General features: G+C 34.0%; 1 protein-coding gene across 1 annotated transcript; it reads right to left on the bottom strand.

The window, feature by feature from the left end:
• Nucleotides 1–5,978: 5,978 nt before the first annotated feature.
• LOC110693002 (anthocyanidin 3-O-glucosyltransferase 7-like) lies at nucleotides 5,979–9,268 on the bottom strand. The gene is made up of 3 exons (XM_021870109.1): nucleotides 8,588–9,268; nucleotides 7,444–7,904; nucleotides 5,979–6,763 (listed from the first exon to the last, which is right to left on the bottom strand). Exons 1-3 carry the CDS (start codon nucleotides 9,105–9,107, stop codon nucleotides 6,335–6,337), a joined length of 1,410 nt encoding a protein of 469 aa, XP_021725801.1. The 5' UTR covers nucleotides 9,108–9,268; the 3' UTR covers nucleotides 5,979–6,334.
• Nucleotides 9,269–18,976: the final 9,708 nt, after the last annotated feature.

Genomic DNA, 18,976 nt, shown 5'->3' with positions numbered 1-18,976 from the left:
ATTATCTTAGGAAAGGAATATGTTCTTTTTGTCAAAGCAAATGGAGCCTTATATTTCAAATGCATTATTGTTTCAGCTCAATATTTGCTTAATTTATTTTGTAAACATAAGATGATCACATATGTACGCTCTCTATATACTTTGTACTTTTTAAGAATGACAGGTGGGTATAAATAAGAATGGCTGGTGGGTATAAAAATGCATCTCGCATTAGACCTGTCCCAATTAGAGTGCATACGGGTCTAATTTTGGCGGAGAAGTACACGGGTATGGGTTTAAAAGTCATACCCACCGTGGGAAAATCAAAGGCGAATTGAATTTGTGGAAGAATTCAGGTGGGTGAGCTTGATTAATTGACATTAAAGATGAAAGAAAATGGGGTGGAAGACAGAGAATTGAGAATCGAGAGAAAAAAGAAATAATAAGGAAAAGGGAGGGAAGGTGGCCCACAATGACGTCACACATAATTGAATAATCGGTGGAAGTTTTAATGTTTAGGAAAAATAGTAGGTGTTAAAATTCAAAAAAAAAAAAAAAAAAAACAACTATTGGGGAATATTATTAAAAACACAAACAATTATTGGTGGTTATTGTAAAAAAACTCTAAAATTTTGAGATAAAAATATACTCAACAATTTAAGAAATAAAATTCTATTTCCTTTGTTCCATTACTCACATGTTAGGTTTTAAACTTTTTGTTTTTGTTTTTGTGTTTTTTTTATTATTATTATTTTTTTTAACCGGTCCTATATTATTTTTTACAATTTTTTTTAATCAAATCAATTCATTAATACAAAGCCATACGACATCTAGATTAGAAAAAAAAAACTTATTTATATTAGAAAAAATGAGCAAAGAGTTAGGAAGAATAAAATAGGAGTTACTTATTACTCCGTATTTTTTTTTTTCAATTTAATCCATTTTAGTTTATATAAATAATGAAATTAATTAACGTTATACTTTCCATCCAATATAAGGTGTTTTTTAAGTTTAAGTTTGAGTCTTGTAGTATGATCAAATAATGATAGTGAAATGGATTTATTGATAAATAATTCATTCATAATTAGCATTTACATCAATATACACAACTCTTATTCCACTATTTCAAACTTGCCGCGAACCATATTTTTAAATGTATTTGCATAATTTTAAATAAAGTATTTTACTTTCGGCGTTGATGTTATGATTTTTGAGTTGATAACAATATCTAAACCGTATGTAAATGTAGATAAGTTTTCAATTATTAAAACATTAAAAAAAAACATCTTATCGATAAATGACAATAAAAAAAATACAAATTGGGGATAATATAGAAATAAAAATAATAGTAAAAAATGAATTGAAAAATAATTGAAAATAAGTTAATTTTTTCAAAAATCCATTTAAAATCACAAATTATATTGCGAAATGTTAAGATATTATAACATAGTACGGTTTTGATTTGTTGTATATGAAGGTTCATCTTATATATATTATTATAATTATAAAACTAGCAAAATATAAGGATAATTATCATTTACTTTTTTTTTTTATTTTTCTTCAATTAAGTTTTTGTTTATGTATTGACATTTCTTTAAATAAATTAGGTTTAGCTTTAATTTCAAACCAATCCAGTTATTTTAACCACCATTAAATTTATATACGCATGTATCATATACGATACATGTAAAAACAAATTACATGAAATAAATTTATATTTACAAATTACATGAAATAAATTTGTATTAACAAATTATATGAAATAAATTTATCTTAAAAACTTACATGAAATTATTACGATTTTTACAAAAAGACATTAATTGTGTTAATTTTTTTTAAATTGATTATTAAATTTCAGGTTATTGATTGTAAAAATTACTTTATATTTGGTGTTGTAAATATATGTTGATTGTAAGTTTTAATTTGTTTTTGAATGATATAATAACCGAGAATTATAAGATAAGAATTTGATTGAAATCATGTACAAAATTATCATTCTCCCATTTACTGAAAATGTGGTTGACTAATCTTTCAAATGCGTTAATGAAATTTTTTTTGTATTTGTATTTCCCGACAAATTGTATGTTTGTAATTTAGCAATTAATTTGATTTGGTTATTCTTTACTTTTTTTCAAAATATTTAAATTAAATATTTATTTCCAAGAAGCCAAACTTTTTTGGTTGGTTAGCCATCCATTTGATTAGAATAAACCAATGGCAATGGCCATGAAATCTTATGATTCTCGTTGTTTAGTTGTGATGATTCAATATATGTCATCATGTTATAATTATGTTAATGATAATATATACCGCCAATTGTTAGGAGGAAATTTTAAGTTATTTAATTTGTTAATTAGTGTCAGTTGCTTGTTTTTTTTCTTTTCATGTTAATGATTTGTTATATGTTAACTTGTTGCCTTTTGTTTAAGTTAATTAGTGGCTTTTTGATGTCCATTATAATTTTATACCCCTCATGATAATGAAGAATATTTACGAATCTTTTTCCCAAATATTTATGTTGACTTGTATGAGGCGTTGATTATGCAAAAAACAAGGATTTATAGTAAGTAATTTAAAATCAAGTTTACAAATGATATTATTGTACCATTTCATTCATTTAAATTGACATGATAATTTATTTTTCAGAAATAACAGGGCAAACATTTTCAATTTTTGAATTTTTTGACTTTTATTACAAGAAAAAATCATGAAATTGTTTTTTACTACCAAAAATTTTAAAAATTTTATTTTACCATAAAAAAAATTAAAAATTGTTTTTTACCCCCTGCTGTCAAAAACTTAATGGAATATTTTAAATTCTTCGATTTTTGTGCCAAACACATCATATTTAGGGGTTTTGGGGGGCATTTTGGCCCTTTGGGCCCAATTTGAGGTCGGAATCGACAAAAAATGATCATAAATGCTTCTTTTGTGCATTGAAAAATACCTCGGTTTGCGTAAATCTCGCAAAATGAGGCATTTTCGATCATTTTTGTCAATTCTGACTTCAAATTGAGACCGTAGAGCCAAAATGCCCCTTAAACCTATGAACGACATGTTTTGCGCATGAAAATCGAAGAGTTTTTCTTTAAACCGTTAAATTTAACGATTTTCTTGACGGTAGGTGGTAAAAACAATTTTTAGAAATTTTTTTGGAGGAAAAGATAAATAAAGATGAGGAGTCTAGGACAATGACCTGTGAGGTGAACTTCTATTTCTTATTACTATTCAGATTATTCCTTTTGGAATCGTGAAAATAACTGCATATATTTGGTGTTATAGATGTCAAACATAGAAGGGAACACAGGTCAGACTAGCCGTTTGATTGAAACAACAACAGTAGAACAAGAGACAGTGATCGAAACGACATCGAAGGCTACAACGAGGTTAGTTTTTCGAATGTCTTAAAAGTATATACCAAATATTGTAGCCTATTTGTAATGATAATTTATGCTCACAGTGAACTGGAGGAAAAGATAAGTAAAGATGAGGAGTCTAGGACAATGACTTGTGAGGTGAACTTCTATTTCTTATTACTATTCAGATTATTCCTTTTGGGATCGTGAAAATAACTGCATATATTTGATATTATAGATGTCTCTCGAGTTCCATTTTCAAATTGGAAATTATCTTGGAGGAATGTATGAGGGGAGGGTGAGTTGTGGAACCTTTAATTATGAAAAATCTTTCATCGAGCCAAGCTCTTCCCAAAAGAAGAATGTTGATGTGCAGAGAAAACTTGGATTGAATAATGAGTTCATTATGGCAATAGATTATTTGGTCGATAGTGAAGCATCATTTGAGCTTTTGGTGGGAGAACCGGTTATGCCGGTTAGATATTTTTTCCAAACACAATTGGAGTTATTTCAGAGTACAAATAAGCAATGTGCGTTTAATGAAGAATCTAATTCAAAATGGTGGAAACACATTGCTGGTTTTTTACTCAGATTTTTGGGTAAGTAATTAATAATGTAATTATGTGACATGTATGTTTATGTTTATTATGTTCAATATGAAGTTATATTACCAATGTTGGAATTATAATGTAAAAAATTAAGTTAACCTAACAATTATTTTTTATTATTTTTCAGTGATGTAATCCATGGGTTAATATAGTTAAACTCTATGGGTTACGTATGTGGTGATTACCAATGTTAATTTAATAATTATATTCTCATAATTATATTATTACTAGTTTAAAACTGCAAAAACTATTATTTCCAAAAAAAAAAAAAAAAACTGTCAAACCTCCGAAATTCGTCTCTACACTTCAAGGAAAACTCAACAAAATTCTTCCATCATTAACCTGTTATTTGAAATTTTTCAAAATCAGATTTCATATCAAACTATTTGCTGGAGATTTAAAAGTTATCGAAGGAAATCAGATTTTCTACGATGGTGAAATTATTTGTTGTTGTTTGTTAATTAGTTTGTCTCTATTTTTTTGTTTTCTTTCTACATCATAAATGCATTAATATGGTGACATGTTGCAAATATGAATTTAAAATTGAATTATTTAATGTGATAAAATATTATTAAAACTTATATACAATATATGTAATAACAAATTACATGAAATAAATTTGTATTAACAAATTATGTGAAATCATTAAGATTTTACATACTATAAGAAATTAATAGTGTCAAAATTCTTTATTTTAATTCATTATTAAATTTCTGGTTATGGATTAAATTGTGCCTTAATTGGATCAAAGACCGAGAATCATGATATAAAAAGTTTGATTAAAATCATGCAAAATATTATTGATGAATCTTACAATTTTTCGAAAGATTTGATGGGATTCCTTGTATTTGTATCTCCCGACAAATGGTATGTTTTAACTTTAACAAATTATTTTGATTTGGTTATTTTTCACAATTTATTCATAATGTCTAAATGGAATATTTGTTTTTTTGGAAATATATATTTTTTTTGGCTGGTCAACCATTCAATTTTTTTGGTCAATGAAAGAGAGGGTCGATTTTATCATGGATTTAAAATCTTTTATGAAACCAAACATTTTAATTGAAATGGATTTAGATGCAAGTCTTATAAAACTCGACTCTTTTGCAAGTTAAGGTGGAAAGAGTGTTTCATGGGATGCAATGATGAGGATGAAGTGTTTTAGGAGATCTATAACAACACTAAAACTAATGGTAATGAAACTTTATGATTCTCATTATCTAGTTGAGATGATTCGCTATGATTCTATATGGCAACCTGTTACCATCATGTTAAAATTTATGTGTACCGCCAATTGTTAAAAGAAAAAGTTAAGTTATTTTTTTTAAATTTGTTAATTAGTGGCAGCTGGTTGTTTTTTTTTTTTAAAAAAAAATTATGTTAATAATTGTTGGAGGTAATCCGACACAGATTTGGATGGGTGTTTGTTCCAGTGCACAATAAACATTAAAGGCTCGGTTTTAACATCTTAGGAATGAAAATGGGTTTTAAGATCTTTAATTAATAGAAAATTGGGTGAAATTTAGTGGTTGAAATGACCCCTTAATTCATCATTTCGAAACTTGTTGTTTTTATTGCAAGATAAAAATACAAAAGTGAATCTTTTACATAATAAATAAATGTTTTAAATGGGCCCACTTGTAGTTACTATATTTTTTATGTGATAGTATGTTAGTTTGTTATTGATTTCACCCTCTGACCAACTCAACAAGAATGTGACTTTTGTTGTACAAAGTTTTAAAGCTTGATGTTGTTTGTGGCTCTTGAACTCTTAAGATTTCTTGTTGATAAAAATAAACTCAAAAATAGACTAGTACAATTCTAAACAAGTAATCTTTGTATATCCGAAGTGTATGTCTCTCGCTCTCAAATGCATTGTTTGAAAATTGATCAATTCTACTGTCCCTTGTTGATATGTTATGCCTTAACTTTATAGACTTTGTGCTGTTAAATATTCATATGACTGTTTTTATAAAGAAATCCGATATATCTCTTATCTAGAAAAGAAACCATTCCATGAATTGAAGTCCACATATTCCTCTACAAATCTCTTTACATCTTTCATTCCTTAACAATTGTACAAGTCAAAGGTTTATGGGTGGACAGGTGGTGCTTATTAATTAATGATATACATTATAGTTGATTAAGAAAGCACCTTATATGTTCTACATGTGATGTTATATTAATTTGTAAAACCTTTTCTTACTTGTAGGTTCATTTACTTACAAATTAATGAAATCATCCTATGCTAATATATCAATATGCAGCATAGCAGAAACAACTAATAAAGGACTTAACAGATAGACATAACACTAAATAAAACAGGAATTATCAAGTTTTTGGTGTTATTTTCTTTGCTGAACCTTGCAATTAGTCTCTGATTCCTGCTAACTAGCAGGACTTGTTCACTACTTCTAACAACTTCTTGAAATCTTCGTTGCAGCTCCCCTTGGAGCTAATGGCCTTTTCCACAAGACTTCTTAGACCGCTGACATTTTCTCTCATTTTTTTGCCTTCATCACCATGTAGAATTTTCTCCAGGCTCTTGACTACTCCATCCTTGGTGAGAACTCCGCCTTCAACTTCCAAACCTATCTCCCAAACAGCTTCTACTAATCGTCCATTCAACATCTGTTCACCATGGAATGGCCTTCCGATGAGTGGAACTCCAGAGGCTACGCTTTCCATTACGGAGTTGTGACCGAAATGGGTTATGAACACTCCTACTGCATCATGTGCCAAAATATCTGTTTGTGGTGCCCATGACACAAGCATGCCATTCTTCCTGCTGCTCTCTAGAAATCCATGGGGTAGATGCTCCTGTAAACGTCGTTCCCATGTCAAATACTTGGGCAGTAAAATGCAGGAACATCAACAGTTATAGTGCAGCACTGCAGCATCTAGCCGTCTATAAGGTAATTGAGGATGAAAATTCAATCTTGTAAGAATGCCTTGCATGTTACTACTCTAGCTAGAAGGGTGTATATTAGACCTCTATAGTGTAACACTATGACAGCCAAGGGTAGCTAACTAGCTACAATACGGATAGTCAGAGGCTTACAATTGGCCTTACAAACAACACATTTTCTTCAGGCACATTTTGGTTTCATTCACGTGTACAGTCAGAGACTTTCCAAGAGGTCACCCATCTAAGACTTCATCCGTAGTACTCTACTGTACATCAAATCAGAGTTATCTTCATCACATATAGAGTATAAATGAATTTGTGTTAGTACCTTGTTCAAACATTATACTTTGGATTTGTTTCTAGGCTTATAATTAATTAAAAAAATGGTTATAAACATTGAGAGAATTTGCAAAGTTGCATATATGTTCTCTGCATCCAATTTAACCAAGAAAGCCTACTGATATGCATATTCTTGAGACATTGGCTTAGGACTAATTATGTTCATATTGACCTCAAACTCTATATTAATTAAACAAGTACATGACTGGCATTGTTACAGAAATTGATCACTATAGAAGCGAAAAGGAATTACCTTTAAATCGTCCCTTAGAGACCATATAAACTTGACTCCACTTGCTTCCAATCCTTGAGCTAAAGCTGCAATCTCACTTGGACTAGGCCTTGCAATAGAGCCAAAACTAACATACACAACCTCTGCCTTATTATGACCCTCCTGCTGTTTATCAAGCCAAACTAGGCAGTTGTTTGTATCAGGAGTTTTCGGTGGTGGCATCATTAGACTAAGAGGTCCAAGGCAAAGCAAGTTTGGCAGCTTCGACTTCAAATCATCGAGTACAGCAGAGTTGAGCTCTGCACATGTACTAACACACACTGCAGCTGCTCGCGGTAAGACTTGAGCCATTTGGTGAAGCATCTTTGAGAAGAAGGATCCGAAATTTCCCATGACAATACCATCAGGCAAATCTCTTACTCTAAACTTTGACATTCCTGGTACAAATTCTAACAGCTCATCTTTTCTTTGTTCAGCAATGCCTGTACTCATTTAGGAAGGGTTAAAACATCAGCTATGTATGTTATTTGGAGTTAAATACTTGTATCATACACGAGTATGGGACCAAGTGTCACACTTGACTGTTTTATGAAAGGTTTTTTGTCGTGTTTATGATTTAAAATAAAGTGTCGAAGTGTCTATACACAAATTGGAATATCATAGAACCGATACACATACTTGAGGTAAAGTGAAGAGTTCTAATTAAGTATCATAGCTAACACAAGCAACATGTAATGAAATTAATGTTTATAGTTTCATAATTAGCTTCATGTGAAAATTCAAGACATTTTCAACACAAATTCTTTATAAATAAATGTCAGGCGATAGTTACATGTACTACCAATTTCTAGTCTGTGTACTTAGTACTATTAACATTCATCAACCCTACCATATTAATTAGTTTAGCCACAATATAATTACTACGAGTATAAAATATAGACTACCTTTATCCGGCCTTAAAATTTGTCACATTTTTTTTTCTCTATTAGGTTGCTCCCGCGTAGTGGAATCTTAACTACAATCTCACGTAATTATCTTAGTTTCTACTAGTTTTCTTTAATTATCAATTTCAATTAATCAAAACTAAATATAGTAAATAAAATATAAATATATCGGGGTAAATAATTGGGGACAGAGGGAGTATATAAGTATACGATGATTTTACCTTGAATGCCAATCTTTTCCCTAATAAGATCAGTGTAAAAATGAACAGCAAGTGAATGTTCTTCAGACATGTACACAGGCACCCAAGGCACACCTTTCTCTTCAGCCATCTCCACCACAAACCACAAGAAAGAATCCCCAATCATACAACTAACCTTCCTCCCCTTCTCCTCCTCTGCCTCGGCCACCGCCTTCCTTAAACTCCCGGGGGCCGAAACCATGAATAACTCAATTGGTTCTTGTGGGTTACCATTGAAAACATACCCTTTTGGCATCCCATCCCAAACATCATAAGCCTTAATGTTAGGCAACAAAATTTCATCTTTACACCCCAAAAAAGTCTTGTTATTAGACTCATTAGTACTAAAAAATGAGAAGATTATAGTAGGTGCAAATGAGGCTAATCTTTTGGTTATGTTAAAAAGTGGTGTAGCATGTGTTGCAAATGGGAAGGCAAATACAGCTACATGAAGTTGATCATTAGAAGATTTGGGGTTGTAATTTGGACTTAAATTTGACATTATGGTATGATTTTAAAGGATTATTATCAAACGGGTTTGTTAATTAATCATAATAAATGATATAATTAATCAAATAGTTATATGAATTGAGTAATTTGGGTTGTGATATATGTGAAGATGTTTCTTGGAACAATAAATAGGTAATTATCCAACAATTCAGAATAATAATATAAATATAAAACTACATAATTGATAAAAATGAAAGTCATCTTTTTCCTTCAAAAGAAAAATATTTACTCATAAAAGAAAAGGTCTTCTTTTTGTGATTTGGTAGGTATAATATGTGGTAAGTAGGACATCCAACGGTTCTACTTGACAAAATATATATGGTGGGGATACCTTTGAATTGTTTGTTACGATATTTATGAGTTAGTTATGAAAAGATCCAATTTCTTATGTTCAGAATTCAGATATACATTAAAAGCTTTTTTCTTTGAAATTCTAGTATGGGGCTATCTTTAGACCTGTTCAATGGGTCGAATTCTGACCAAACCTTAATTAAAATGGATCAGGTTGGGTCATGGTTCATGGGTTATTAGGCTCGACCCGACCTAGCCCATTCACACCTTGTAAATAAAATTATAACACATTAACAGGTCATTAAGCAAAAGAAAATTTGAATTTTATATAGGGTTTTTAAAAGGGTCTTATAAAGCCAATAAGTTAATACGGGGGTGTTTGGTTGATTATATTGGAATGGATTGGAATATAATCTTATACTAGAAACATATGGATTCTAAAACCCATACAAGCCTAAAGTTATTTGGTTTATTGTTGGAATGGACTGTATTCTTCATTAATAGAATGGATTGTGAATCTTTGGGGGAGGAGAGGGGGGAGGTGAATATTAGAATCCCTTAGGCATGAGATTCCATTACTAAAAAACTCAACCAAACAAAAAATAGATGGAATTGGAATGGATTTTAATTCCATTCCAATGCATTCCAAATGATATCTATATTCATTTTCATTCTTCTGTACTTTTTTGACTTGAGTTTCTAATTTCCTTTTCCTGCAAAGTTAGCCTACATGTCATTAATTTTAAAAATTATCAACATAGATATGAAATGTGATCAATATTTTAAAATTATATGTTTAAAAAGAAATTAACAATATTCCACAAGACTGAGTTTCATAAGCGGCTGATCACATCGTATGATCGAGGTTACTTATTCGGGATTACTCGATCAGGGGTTACTTGATCAGAAGTTAATTAGTCAGGGGTTACTTGGTTAGAGACTCAGGGGTTATTCGGTCGGTCAGAGATCAATCAGTTGGTCAGGGGTTATTAGATTGGATCAGTGTTTTTGTGTGTGTCAACTGGCCACACGATGATTTCAATGTAGTAAAAATAATTTCATTTCACTAACAATAATTTCAGCTACTTAAAAATAATTTTAGTAATGATTTAACAAAAATAAGGCGGAGTGACGTCTATAACGGGCCCTAAGTGTAACGGAGTACATTTTGGCAATTGTACAAATTTTCAAGTGACAATGTTCCTTTGAATCCTTTCAGGCTTTTCAACCCCTTTTCTCTTCCCTCTTTCTCCCAATTTTCTCTATCCTCCCGGCGCCATGGGAGCACCAGAAACATATCGAGAACGAAAAAGCTGCCACTGGTTTGATATAATCTGTTGAAGTTAGACAGTTAGTTATTATCCGTTTAGTAAATCATTAATTATTGTTGTTGTTGTGCATTATTTGCCAATTTATCATATACTATTCACTAATTCTTAGTTTTAATCCAGCTAGATACTTGAGTAATTTTTATGCATTCATTCAGTGTTGAAGCTTGAATGATCATGTGATGTTGGTTGCTGTTGGAAGAAAATGATGCCATATAATTGGTATCTATAATTAGTATTACTAGTTCGAGTCATGGTATTATTGGCTATCAGTGGCAGATCTAGGAATTTTATTAACTACTACTCTTGTAATGGTACCATTGTAAATTTGTGAGTATGTAGTAATAGAGGTGTTACTTTGCTATTTTAGTAGAATGAACCCTCTTCCTACTATTGTTGAATTCAATCAATTTGCTATTTTGTCCAATGTATAGGAACCTCGATGCTCTCGGTGTGTTTTCCTAATCATTATTCCCTTGCTATCACCCTGAATTGTTATTGCCATTTGTTGCAGGTTGATCTTGCCGTCTCTGTCTTTGGCAAAATTATTAAACTCGGGTTTCGTCTTCATGATGTCACCTTTAATACTACTTCTATTTCATATTACTTGCAATGATTTGACATAAAGTGTGAGTGCAAAGTGTCTAATCATTACAAATAATATGAAACAGAGGTAGTTACTTAATGGCATTGCTCTCACTGGCAACTAAACTTGAGCATTCGATTTTCTTAAGTCTTATCTACATTATGCACCAGCAACTTGTGCAGCCGAATCCCTGATGGTGTCACCTACAATTGTCTCATTTAAGGGTTATCTTTGCAAGGGATGTTGGTAAAATACCTGTCGATTCCAATAACAAAAATAGAGAAGATGAAAGGGAAAACACTTTATTGAAGATCTCAACTCACAGTCGCGCCGTGGAACAATAATCCACTGCCTTAGAAGCGAAATATGCCACCACCGGTACAGGTTTCCTGATGACGCACGCCCCCCAAGTTTAACGCAACTCTCTCCGTAATCCGTGCACCCGAACTCGAAGAGTAGAATTGCTCAAGAACTGTTCAGATCTCAAAAGGTAGGTTTGTGTTTCGGCTAGAAAGTGAATAATAATATCACGAAAGGATAAGACTCGTATTTATATGAGTCCTAGAAAAGGAAACACGTAAGTCAAACCGACCTAGGAAAAAATGCGGGCCCGATCGGGCGAGCTGCCGCCCGATCGGGCGCGAGATCAAGTTTTTCCAGACGTAGTGTCGCGCCCGGTCGGGCGATCTGAAATCCCCATCCCGGGCAAGCCATCGGGCGAAGCCGCCCGATCGGGCTCGTCAAAAACTTTAGTCCGCCGCCCGGTCGGGCGAAGCCCGCCCGATCGGGCGCGAGAGATCTTGTAGAAAAACTCTTGTCCGTCGCCTGATCGGGCGCGAGAGTTCCCTATTTTCCTTGACCACCTTCGCCCGATCGGGCGCGAGTCATCCGATTGCATTACTATTTCCAACAATCCCCCACTAATGCGAGCGGATCTTCAACATGAAATCTGAACAGTAAATGAAAGTCTTAGTACTTAAATGCTAGTATCCAAAGGTTTGAACTAACACATTAGTGCACAAGGTTTTCAACACTTCCCTAGTGAGTATCCTAAGATTTGAACTCCTAGGAGCGAGGAAGGGACATTGAATGCACATACCTTGACTTTAGAGCTTAAGCAACTCCGCCAATCTTGGCCTACACCTTGGGCTCTCATGAGTACTTTAGGAAAATTACACCACAATTTTACCTTGAAGGAGGCCACCCCTCGTACCCACGTAGGTGTTCCGTCTGTGTATAAAATACACATTCCCAGCACATCTAGGGTCTTACCTTGCAGGCTTAAAACACATTCAAGCACCTTGAAAACCCAAGATTTTCTGTGCAGTGGAATAAGAACATTAAGAACGAAAAGTTCAACCCTATCAAATCGAAGGTGCATCTATCAATCCACTACTCAATGAGCTCTTAGGCTAGATGCATTAAGGGATACTCCCAACCTCAGTCATTCGGTACCACTATCGTTCCCTACTCGAGAAGTATCAGGGCTAGTGATTCTAATTTATTTAAGAATCACTATCGTTCCCACCTCTCAAGCAACTGGGCTAGTAGTATTAAGAGCAAGCAATGATCAACCTTCCACTTTCGGTGTCATTATCAATCCTACTCTAAGAGCCACTGGGCTAACGGTCTTAAATCCACTTAAGAACCATTATCAATCCCTGCTCAAAGAATAACTGGACAAATGACATTAAGAGACATGCTCAACCTTACTGAATCCACCTGATCAACAAACCACTGAAAAAGGTTATAGATTCAATAAACATAAATGGTGTAAATCCAACAATGAGTCAACCAAAACAAGGCTCCAGACCCATTCAGAACAAAAGTTCAACAAATTGAAACATTTCGGTGTGTCCATGTAAGCTGTCTCAATTGACCACCCAAACTGGGTTATGGACATATTAAGAGCACTTAAAGCTCAACCTGCAAGCATCAAGCAACAAGTCTACCAAAGCATCTCATAACCATATAAATTAGAGGGTTATCAAGCTAGATCACTTCAGGACGTAGACTCTATTTTTAAACTTCGTCACTAGAATAATTTAAAATACCCCACAGGATCTTAAATATATTCTCATAGACAATCAAGCACTCACCTGTGCTTCATCCTAGTATCAGGACCTGCTTGATTCTTCTTTGCTTTCACGTACTCTAACATGAGTATCACCTCCACAAGATCTGTCTAACTTTGTCACTACATCTGTAGTTCTTGACAACATACATAGACACTTGTGAAAAATAATGTAGAGAACATGAGGATCAACTTACCCCCACAATGGACAAACTTCCAGAGATTGATTTTTGCAACAATCATCTTCTTGACCACGTCATCCAATCTAATGAACCTTTGCTTCATAATGGATAGTGTACAACAATTTGTTTTGTAGATCACTCGAAACAGAGCACCACTCTTCATCATGTAAAAATCATACACTGAAGAGGTTCAACTAATCATCGTTATTCATTCAATCATTGTCTCTTATAGTTTACTGGATAGGTACTTGAGAAACTTTCTCACTTTAACCTTCATCCCTGTACTAACTGAAACTCAAAAAATAATTGAGTAATTCTCTCTTGACAAACAGAATGAACGATATAGTTTACAACAAAACCACTACACGTCAAGAATAGTTTGTTCATCATTTAGATCGCAAATCATTAGCACATTTGAACCAAACATCAAGGCCAAATCACGAAAATAACTCTGGCTTAGACATGATAAATATAATTTACCAAACCACTTTCTCTACATCACAATAATGAGATTGATGCGTACCTTTGTTAGTTCATCGGCATACTGCCTAGAACCATTCTGCTTATCACATTATCTTGTACTTGTCTCTTGGCTTAGAGACACACACACATCTTTATCTCAATTAACAACATGCATGTGAAGTTAACAACTTATGATCATTCTAGCAAATGAACTCTATCAATGCGAACCATAGTAACATCACACATGCATCAAGAAGTTCAACTCACATGCCAAGAAAAACTTAACATAACAAGTTAGAGTACTCAAATCTAACCCCTACTCACCATACATATCACAAAGGATATAACATCATGAGCAAAAAATACCTCATCTTCTAAGTTGTCACCTGTGCATGCGTTTTAAAATACACCCTTGATTTACAATCAATCATGCTAGGAAGCTTAAGCAACCTTACTGCAAACCAGACAAGCGTAGAATAAACCAGGTGAGTCATAAGAGTTGATCAGCACCAAACTTATAGAATAAATCCTAACAACATAGTATCTTACCTTTAGCCCATTTCCAATCAACCACCTTTCAACTCACCTTGAAAGATACTTATAACTGATGGATTTTCAATAGCAAGGAAAGATATACTATTCTCAAACATATCAGACTTAAAGAGAGTGCACAACTCGCGTTAACATGCTTCTTTCCACAACTAGTCAATCAGGTTTATCCATATGGTTCAGGAATTTTCCATTCACCACTACATGAATATATAAACCACACAACAAACATCTACATACAACTTTCGATCAAGAAAGTATAACCAAGATGAAACACAACTAGTTTAAGCTTTAATCCAATACACCTTAGATGATGAACTCATCAACTTTACTAAGCTAGCAGAAAAAAGATTAGGAAGCAAGAACAAATCCTGTGAACGAGCAAAACTAACATGTCATGTCATAGGAAAACATATACTTGAGACATTTCAAGGATTTAACATATCAAGCTCGTACATGATAAACGTAGCAGATATTCAGCACACATATCACCCACAGTCCCACAAGCCTTCACGTTTTATGTGAAACATATACAGAAGTCAATTCTTCATTATTGGAAAACCCCACATCACATATACCACATGAAAATAATCATGAATCAGGTAACAAATTAGGGAGCATCAACCAAATTCTTGGGTGAAATACTTACTAAACAAATAAACAGCTGATACATATCTGCAACCCCCACAATACTAACATTCACAGAATATTAATAGTTTTTTAAAGACATATAGAAAGTTAATTCCCATCCTTACCTCATGTGGGGCACTTACACTTCAAACTTGCACGGCCATTCTAGCTTTGTTAAGTCAAGCCTTTTTAATTCTGCTACTAAGCACGGAAAAAAACCCGGTCTAATCTAGACCATCAACAAGAAAAAATAATGGCTACACCTCTAGCCAATTACATACATTTCAAGTTCGTGAACAAAGCTAATTAAGATCACAAGAATTAAAATAAATAATAATTCTAAATCCCTTTTTAATCTAAAAAAGGAGACACTTATAAGCTTATCACATACTCCGTGCTCAACAAAACATTGTCCATGATTAGGAAAAATAACAATAAAAAAACACTATCATAAGATAGAACATATTTATATATCATCCCTAATCTGCTAGGACAAATCACATTACAGTCCATGAACATAAATAAATTACCATTGGACGAAACATACATTAGTAGAAATGAATTACTTGCAAACAACAAGCCAAAATCTATAGATAAACATCACTTTCGGAGACCTTCCTCCTCAAAACCACTCATCAACAAGAGTACAAACTAACTTACTAGTTAGTCACAAAATCTAACTCAAAACACCCCCACATTGCCAAACAATAGCTCATAATAATTAAATTATGTATATATAACAGGGGCACATAATAATAGACACAAATATTATGTAGAGTTAGAAATTACTTAAATAAATTGAGAAGGATAACTTATCTGATTACGAGCAATGGTCTCACCAGCTATTGTTGCATATCTCGGCTCACTCGCTAGACAGATTTTATTGAGTTATAACTCAACAGTCGACACCATTGCTGCCCATCGATCCTCGCACTCCATAACCAATTGCATTACTTGCAAATCCTGTTGGAGTCTTTGCTAGAGAAGGAGCAACCTTTTGATAATCTACCACTTTAATTAATAATCCAAATTAAAGACTTCTCAATTGCACCGCTTCCACCAACATACTTCAATGGTAATTTCAGGATTTTCTTTTCTCTAAATTCGAGTTCATCCTTCCAACAATGTACACAGATATTGCACACTGACGGATAAAATAAATTTCCCCAAAAATTAGGGTTCTTGAACATTGAATAATAATGGACGTTGACTTAATGGTCCCAAATCAATTTCGGAAAAATATATTGATCATCCGAATCGTAATTCTCATCCCGATCATACTAGTTATAATTGAATAATCCAGGAATCAACAGTATAATAAATTAATACTATTTCGCTTCTAAATTTTTGGTAAAATACCTGTCGATTCCAATAACAAAAATAGAGAAGATGAAAGGGAAAATACTTGATTGAAGATCTCAACTCACAGTCGCGCCGTGGAACAATAATCCACTGCCTTAGAAGCGAAATACGCCACCACCGGTACAGGTTTCCTGATGACGCACGCCCCCCAAGTTTAACGCAACTCTCTCCGTAATCCGTGCACCCGAACTCGAAGAATGGAATTGCTCAAGAACTGTTCAGATCTCAAAAGGTAGGTTTGTGTTTCGGCTAGAAAGTGAATAATAATATCACGAAAGGGTAAGACTCGTATTTATATGAGTCCTAGAAAAGGAAACACGTAAGTCAAATTGACCTAGGAAAAAAGGCGGGCCCGATCGGGCGAGCTGCCGCCCGATCGGGCGCGAGATCAAGTTTTTCCAGACGTAGTGTCGCGCCCGGTCGGGCGATCTGAAATCCCCATTCCGGGCGAGCCATCGGGCGAAGCCGCCCGATCGGGCTCGTCAAAAACTTGAGTCCGCCGCCCGGTCGAGCGAAGCCCGCCCGATCGGGCGAAGCCCGCCCGATCGGGCGCGAGAGATCTCGTTGAAAAACTCTTGTCCGTCGCCCGGTCGGGCGCGAGAGTTCCCTATTTTCCTTGACCACCTTCGCCCGATCGGGCGAGAGCCTCCCGATCGGGCGCGAGTCATCCGATTGCATTACTATTTCCAACAAGGGAGGCTATCAGATGCTGTTGAATTACTTCATATTATGGAAAGAAATGAGTGTCTCCCAAACACTTACACTTATAATATTTGTACGAGGTTTTCTTAGGAAACACGACAATTCAATGGCCATAGAGTACCTTCTCATAATGTATGATAAAGGTACATATATGGGTATTCGTATTCCCGATCATCTTCTTGAGTTTGTGCCTAGGGATTATGAGTTGTTGATAATTATACAATTCGCAAAGCTAGGAACAAGCCCATTCTTAATGATATATGAATATATTGTGCAAATCCCTTTTCTGGTTTATGAATTTTTTGGTATGTGAGTTTCTCTGTTGTTTGGTCTAAAATCATGTTGCAATCCACTGTTAAGAGTTCTAGATTCCAAGTTCTTCCTTATGCAGGTTCGTCTGCAAGGGGGAGTCAAAAACTAGATTCAGAAAATTTTTCTTGAAATTGAACCAGAACTGGAACTTTGGATACTTAGGGTCTGTTCTTATAGACTGAACTCAGTTGAACTGAACTGAACTGAATATTTTATAAGAGAAGGAAATTCGGAACTGAACTGAAAATAAACGTATGAGAATAGGCCCTTATGCTTATGCATATTATTTTTTTCATCTAGTTAGACTAGGTAACAAAGAAAGTGATGAACTTTGGCTTTTCTTCGTGCAGAATGAGAGAATCTTGTTCTTTCTTCTTGCAAAATGAGAGAATCTGGTTGAGGTGGGAGAATAGAATTGTTGCTCTGCAAAACATTATTATGACAATGGAGAGGAGGATAATAGCACAGCTTCTAAGCTTATGCTAGTTACCAGAAATACCAACAGGTTATTTGTTAATTTTTGTAACGTATATTTTAGTAGCATAAAATTATAATGAGTTATAATTTGTGCAACGAATCTACATTGAATTGTGAACTTGTATAAAATTTGATTTTCGAACTTCATTATAATTAAATATTTATGATAATCATGGAGTTATTTTTTAAACAAATAAGTTTGATATCAATCACTTCATAAAAATTTAAAGATTTTGAAATTAAAATTGGGTAATTCCAAGTTTCTCTTCTTGATAAACAAGGAGTGTTTCTCAAGAGGGTAATTTCGTACATTTTCGCAAGAATATGAGGGTAAATGAGAATTTTTTGTTTGACTCACTAACTTTTCATCAAACTGTCGTTAAGTCTCAATTTTGATGGAGGAATGCTAAAGAAATCAACCAGTGAAACTTTACCCAGGTAACCTACTCAATTTACCCAATTTGGCAGCGAGTGGTGGTGTTTTAAGAGCACAATAGCTGAAAATCTGAAATATATAGTCTGTGTTTTCTGTGAAGAACATCCAAAATCCGAAGATCCTCTTCAATGGAGTTTCAGAAGCTCAAAGGCTACTTCAATGGAGGAAGATTACACCCTTACCCTTTGGGGTTGATCTTGCCCTTTTTTTCTCCCATTTATTTTAGGGTTTTCGTTTTATTTTGCGGCGAAGCCGCCGGAATGGTGGTGTTGGTGGGGATGGGTGAGGATGAAAGCTTGAGCTCCTTTAATGGCTGATGTGAGAAAAGGAAGAAGAAGAAGAATAACGTGTGGTTGTTGTAGCCGCTGTCGAATTGGAGGAAACCCAGTTGCTGAGGAAGTCGAAGGACATTTATGCCGTTAATTTCACCATTTGACGCCGTTTTGATTAGTCCAAGTCAGCAAATATAG

This window comes from Chenopodium quinoa, unplaced genomic scaffold (assembly GCF_001683475.1).
Source record: "Chenopodium quinoa cultivar QQ74 unplaced genomic scaffold, ASM168347v1, whole genome shotgun sequence".
NCBI lineage: Eukaryota > Viridiplantae > Streptophyta > Magnoliopsida > Caryophyllales > Amaranthaceae > Chenopodium > Chenopodium quinoa.
Note: the sequence above shows the minus strand (reverse complement) of the source record. Positions and strands in the feature narration are given on the sequence as shown.

Bases quoted from the DNA above. Each gene is read 5' to 3' on its own strand.
- LOC110693002 (XM_021870109.1), bottom strand. From the start codon at position 9,107: ATGTCAAATTTAAGTCCAAATTACAACCCCAAATCTTCTAATGATCAA. The intron at 7,905-8,587 runs GTAAAATCATCG...AAATGAGTACAG, and splicing joins GGAAAAGATTGGCATTCAAG to GCATTGCTGAACAAAGAAAA. The intron at 6,764-7,443 runs GTAATTCCTTTT...CGACGTTTACAG, and splicing joins CTCTAAGGGACGATTTAAAG to GAGCATCTACCCCATGGATT.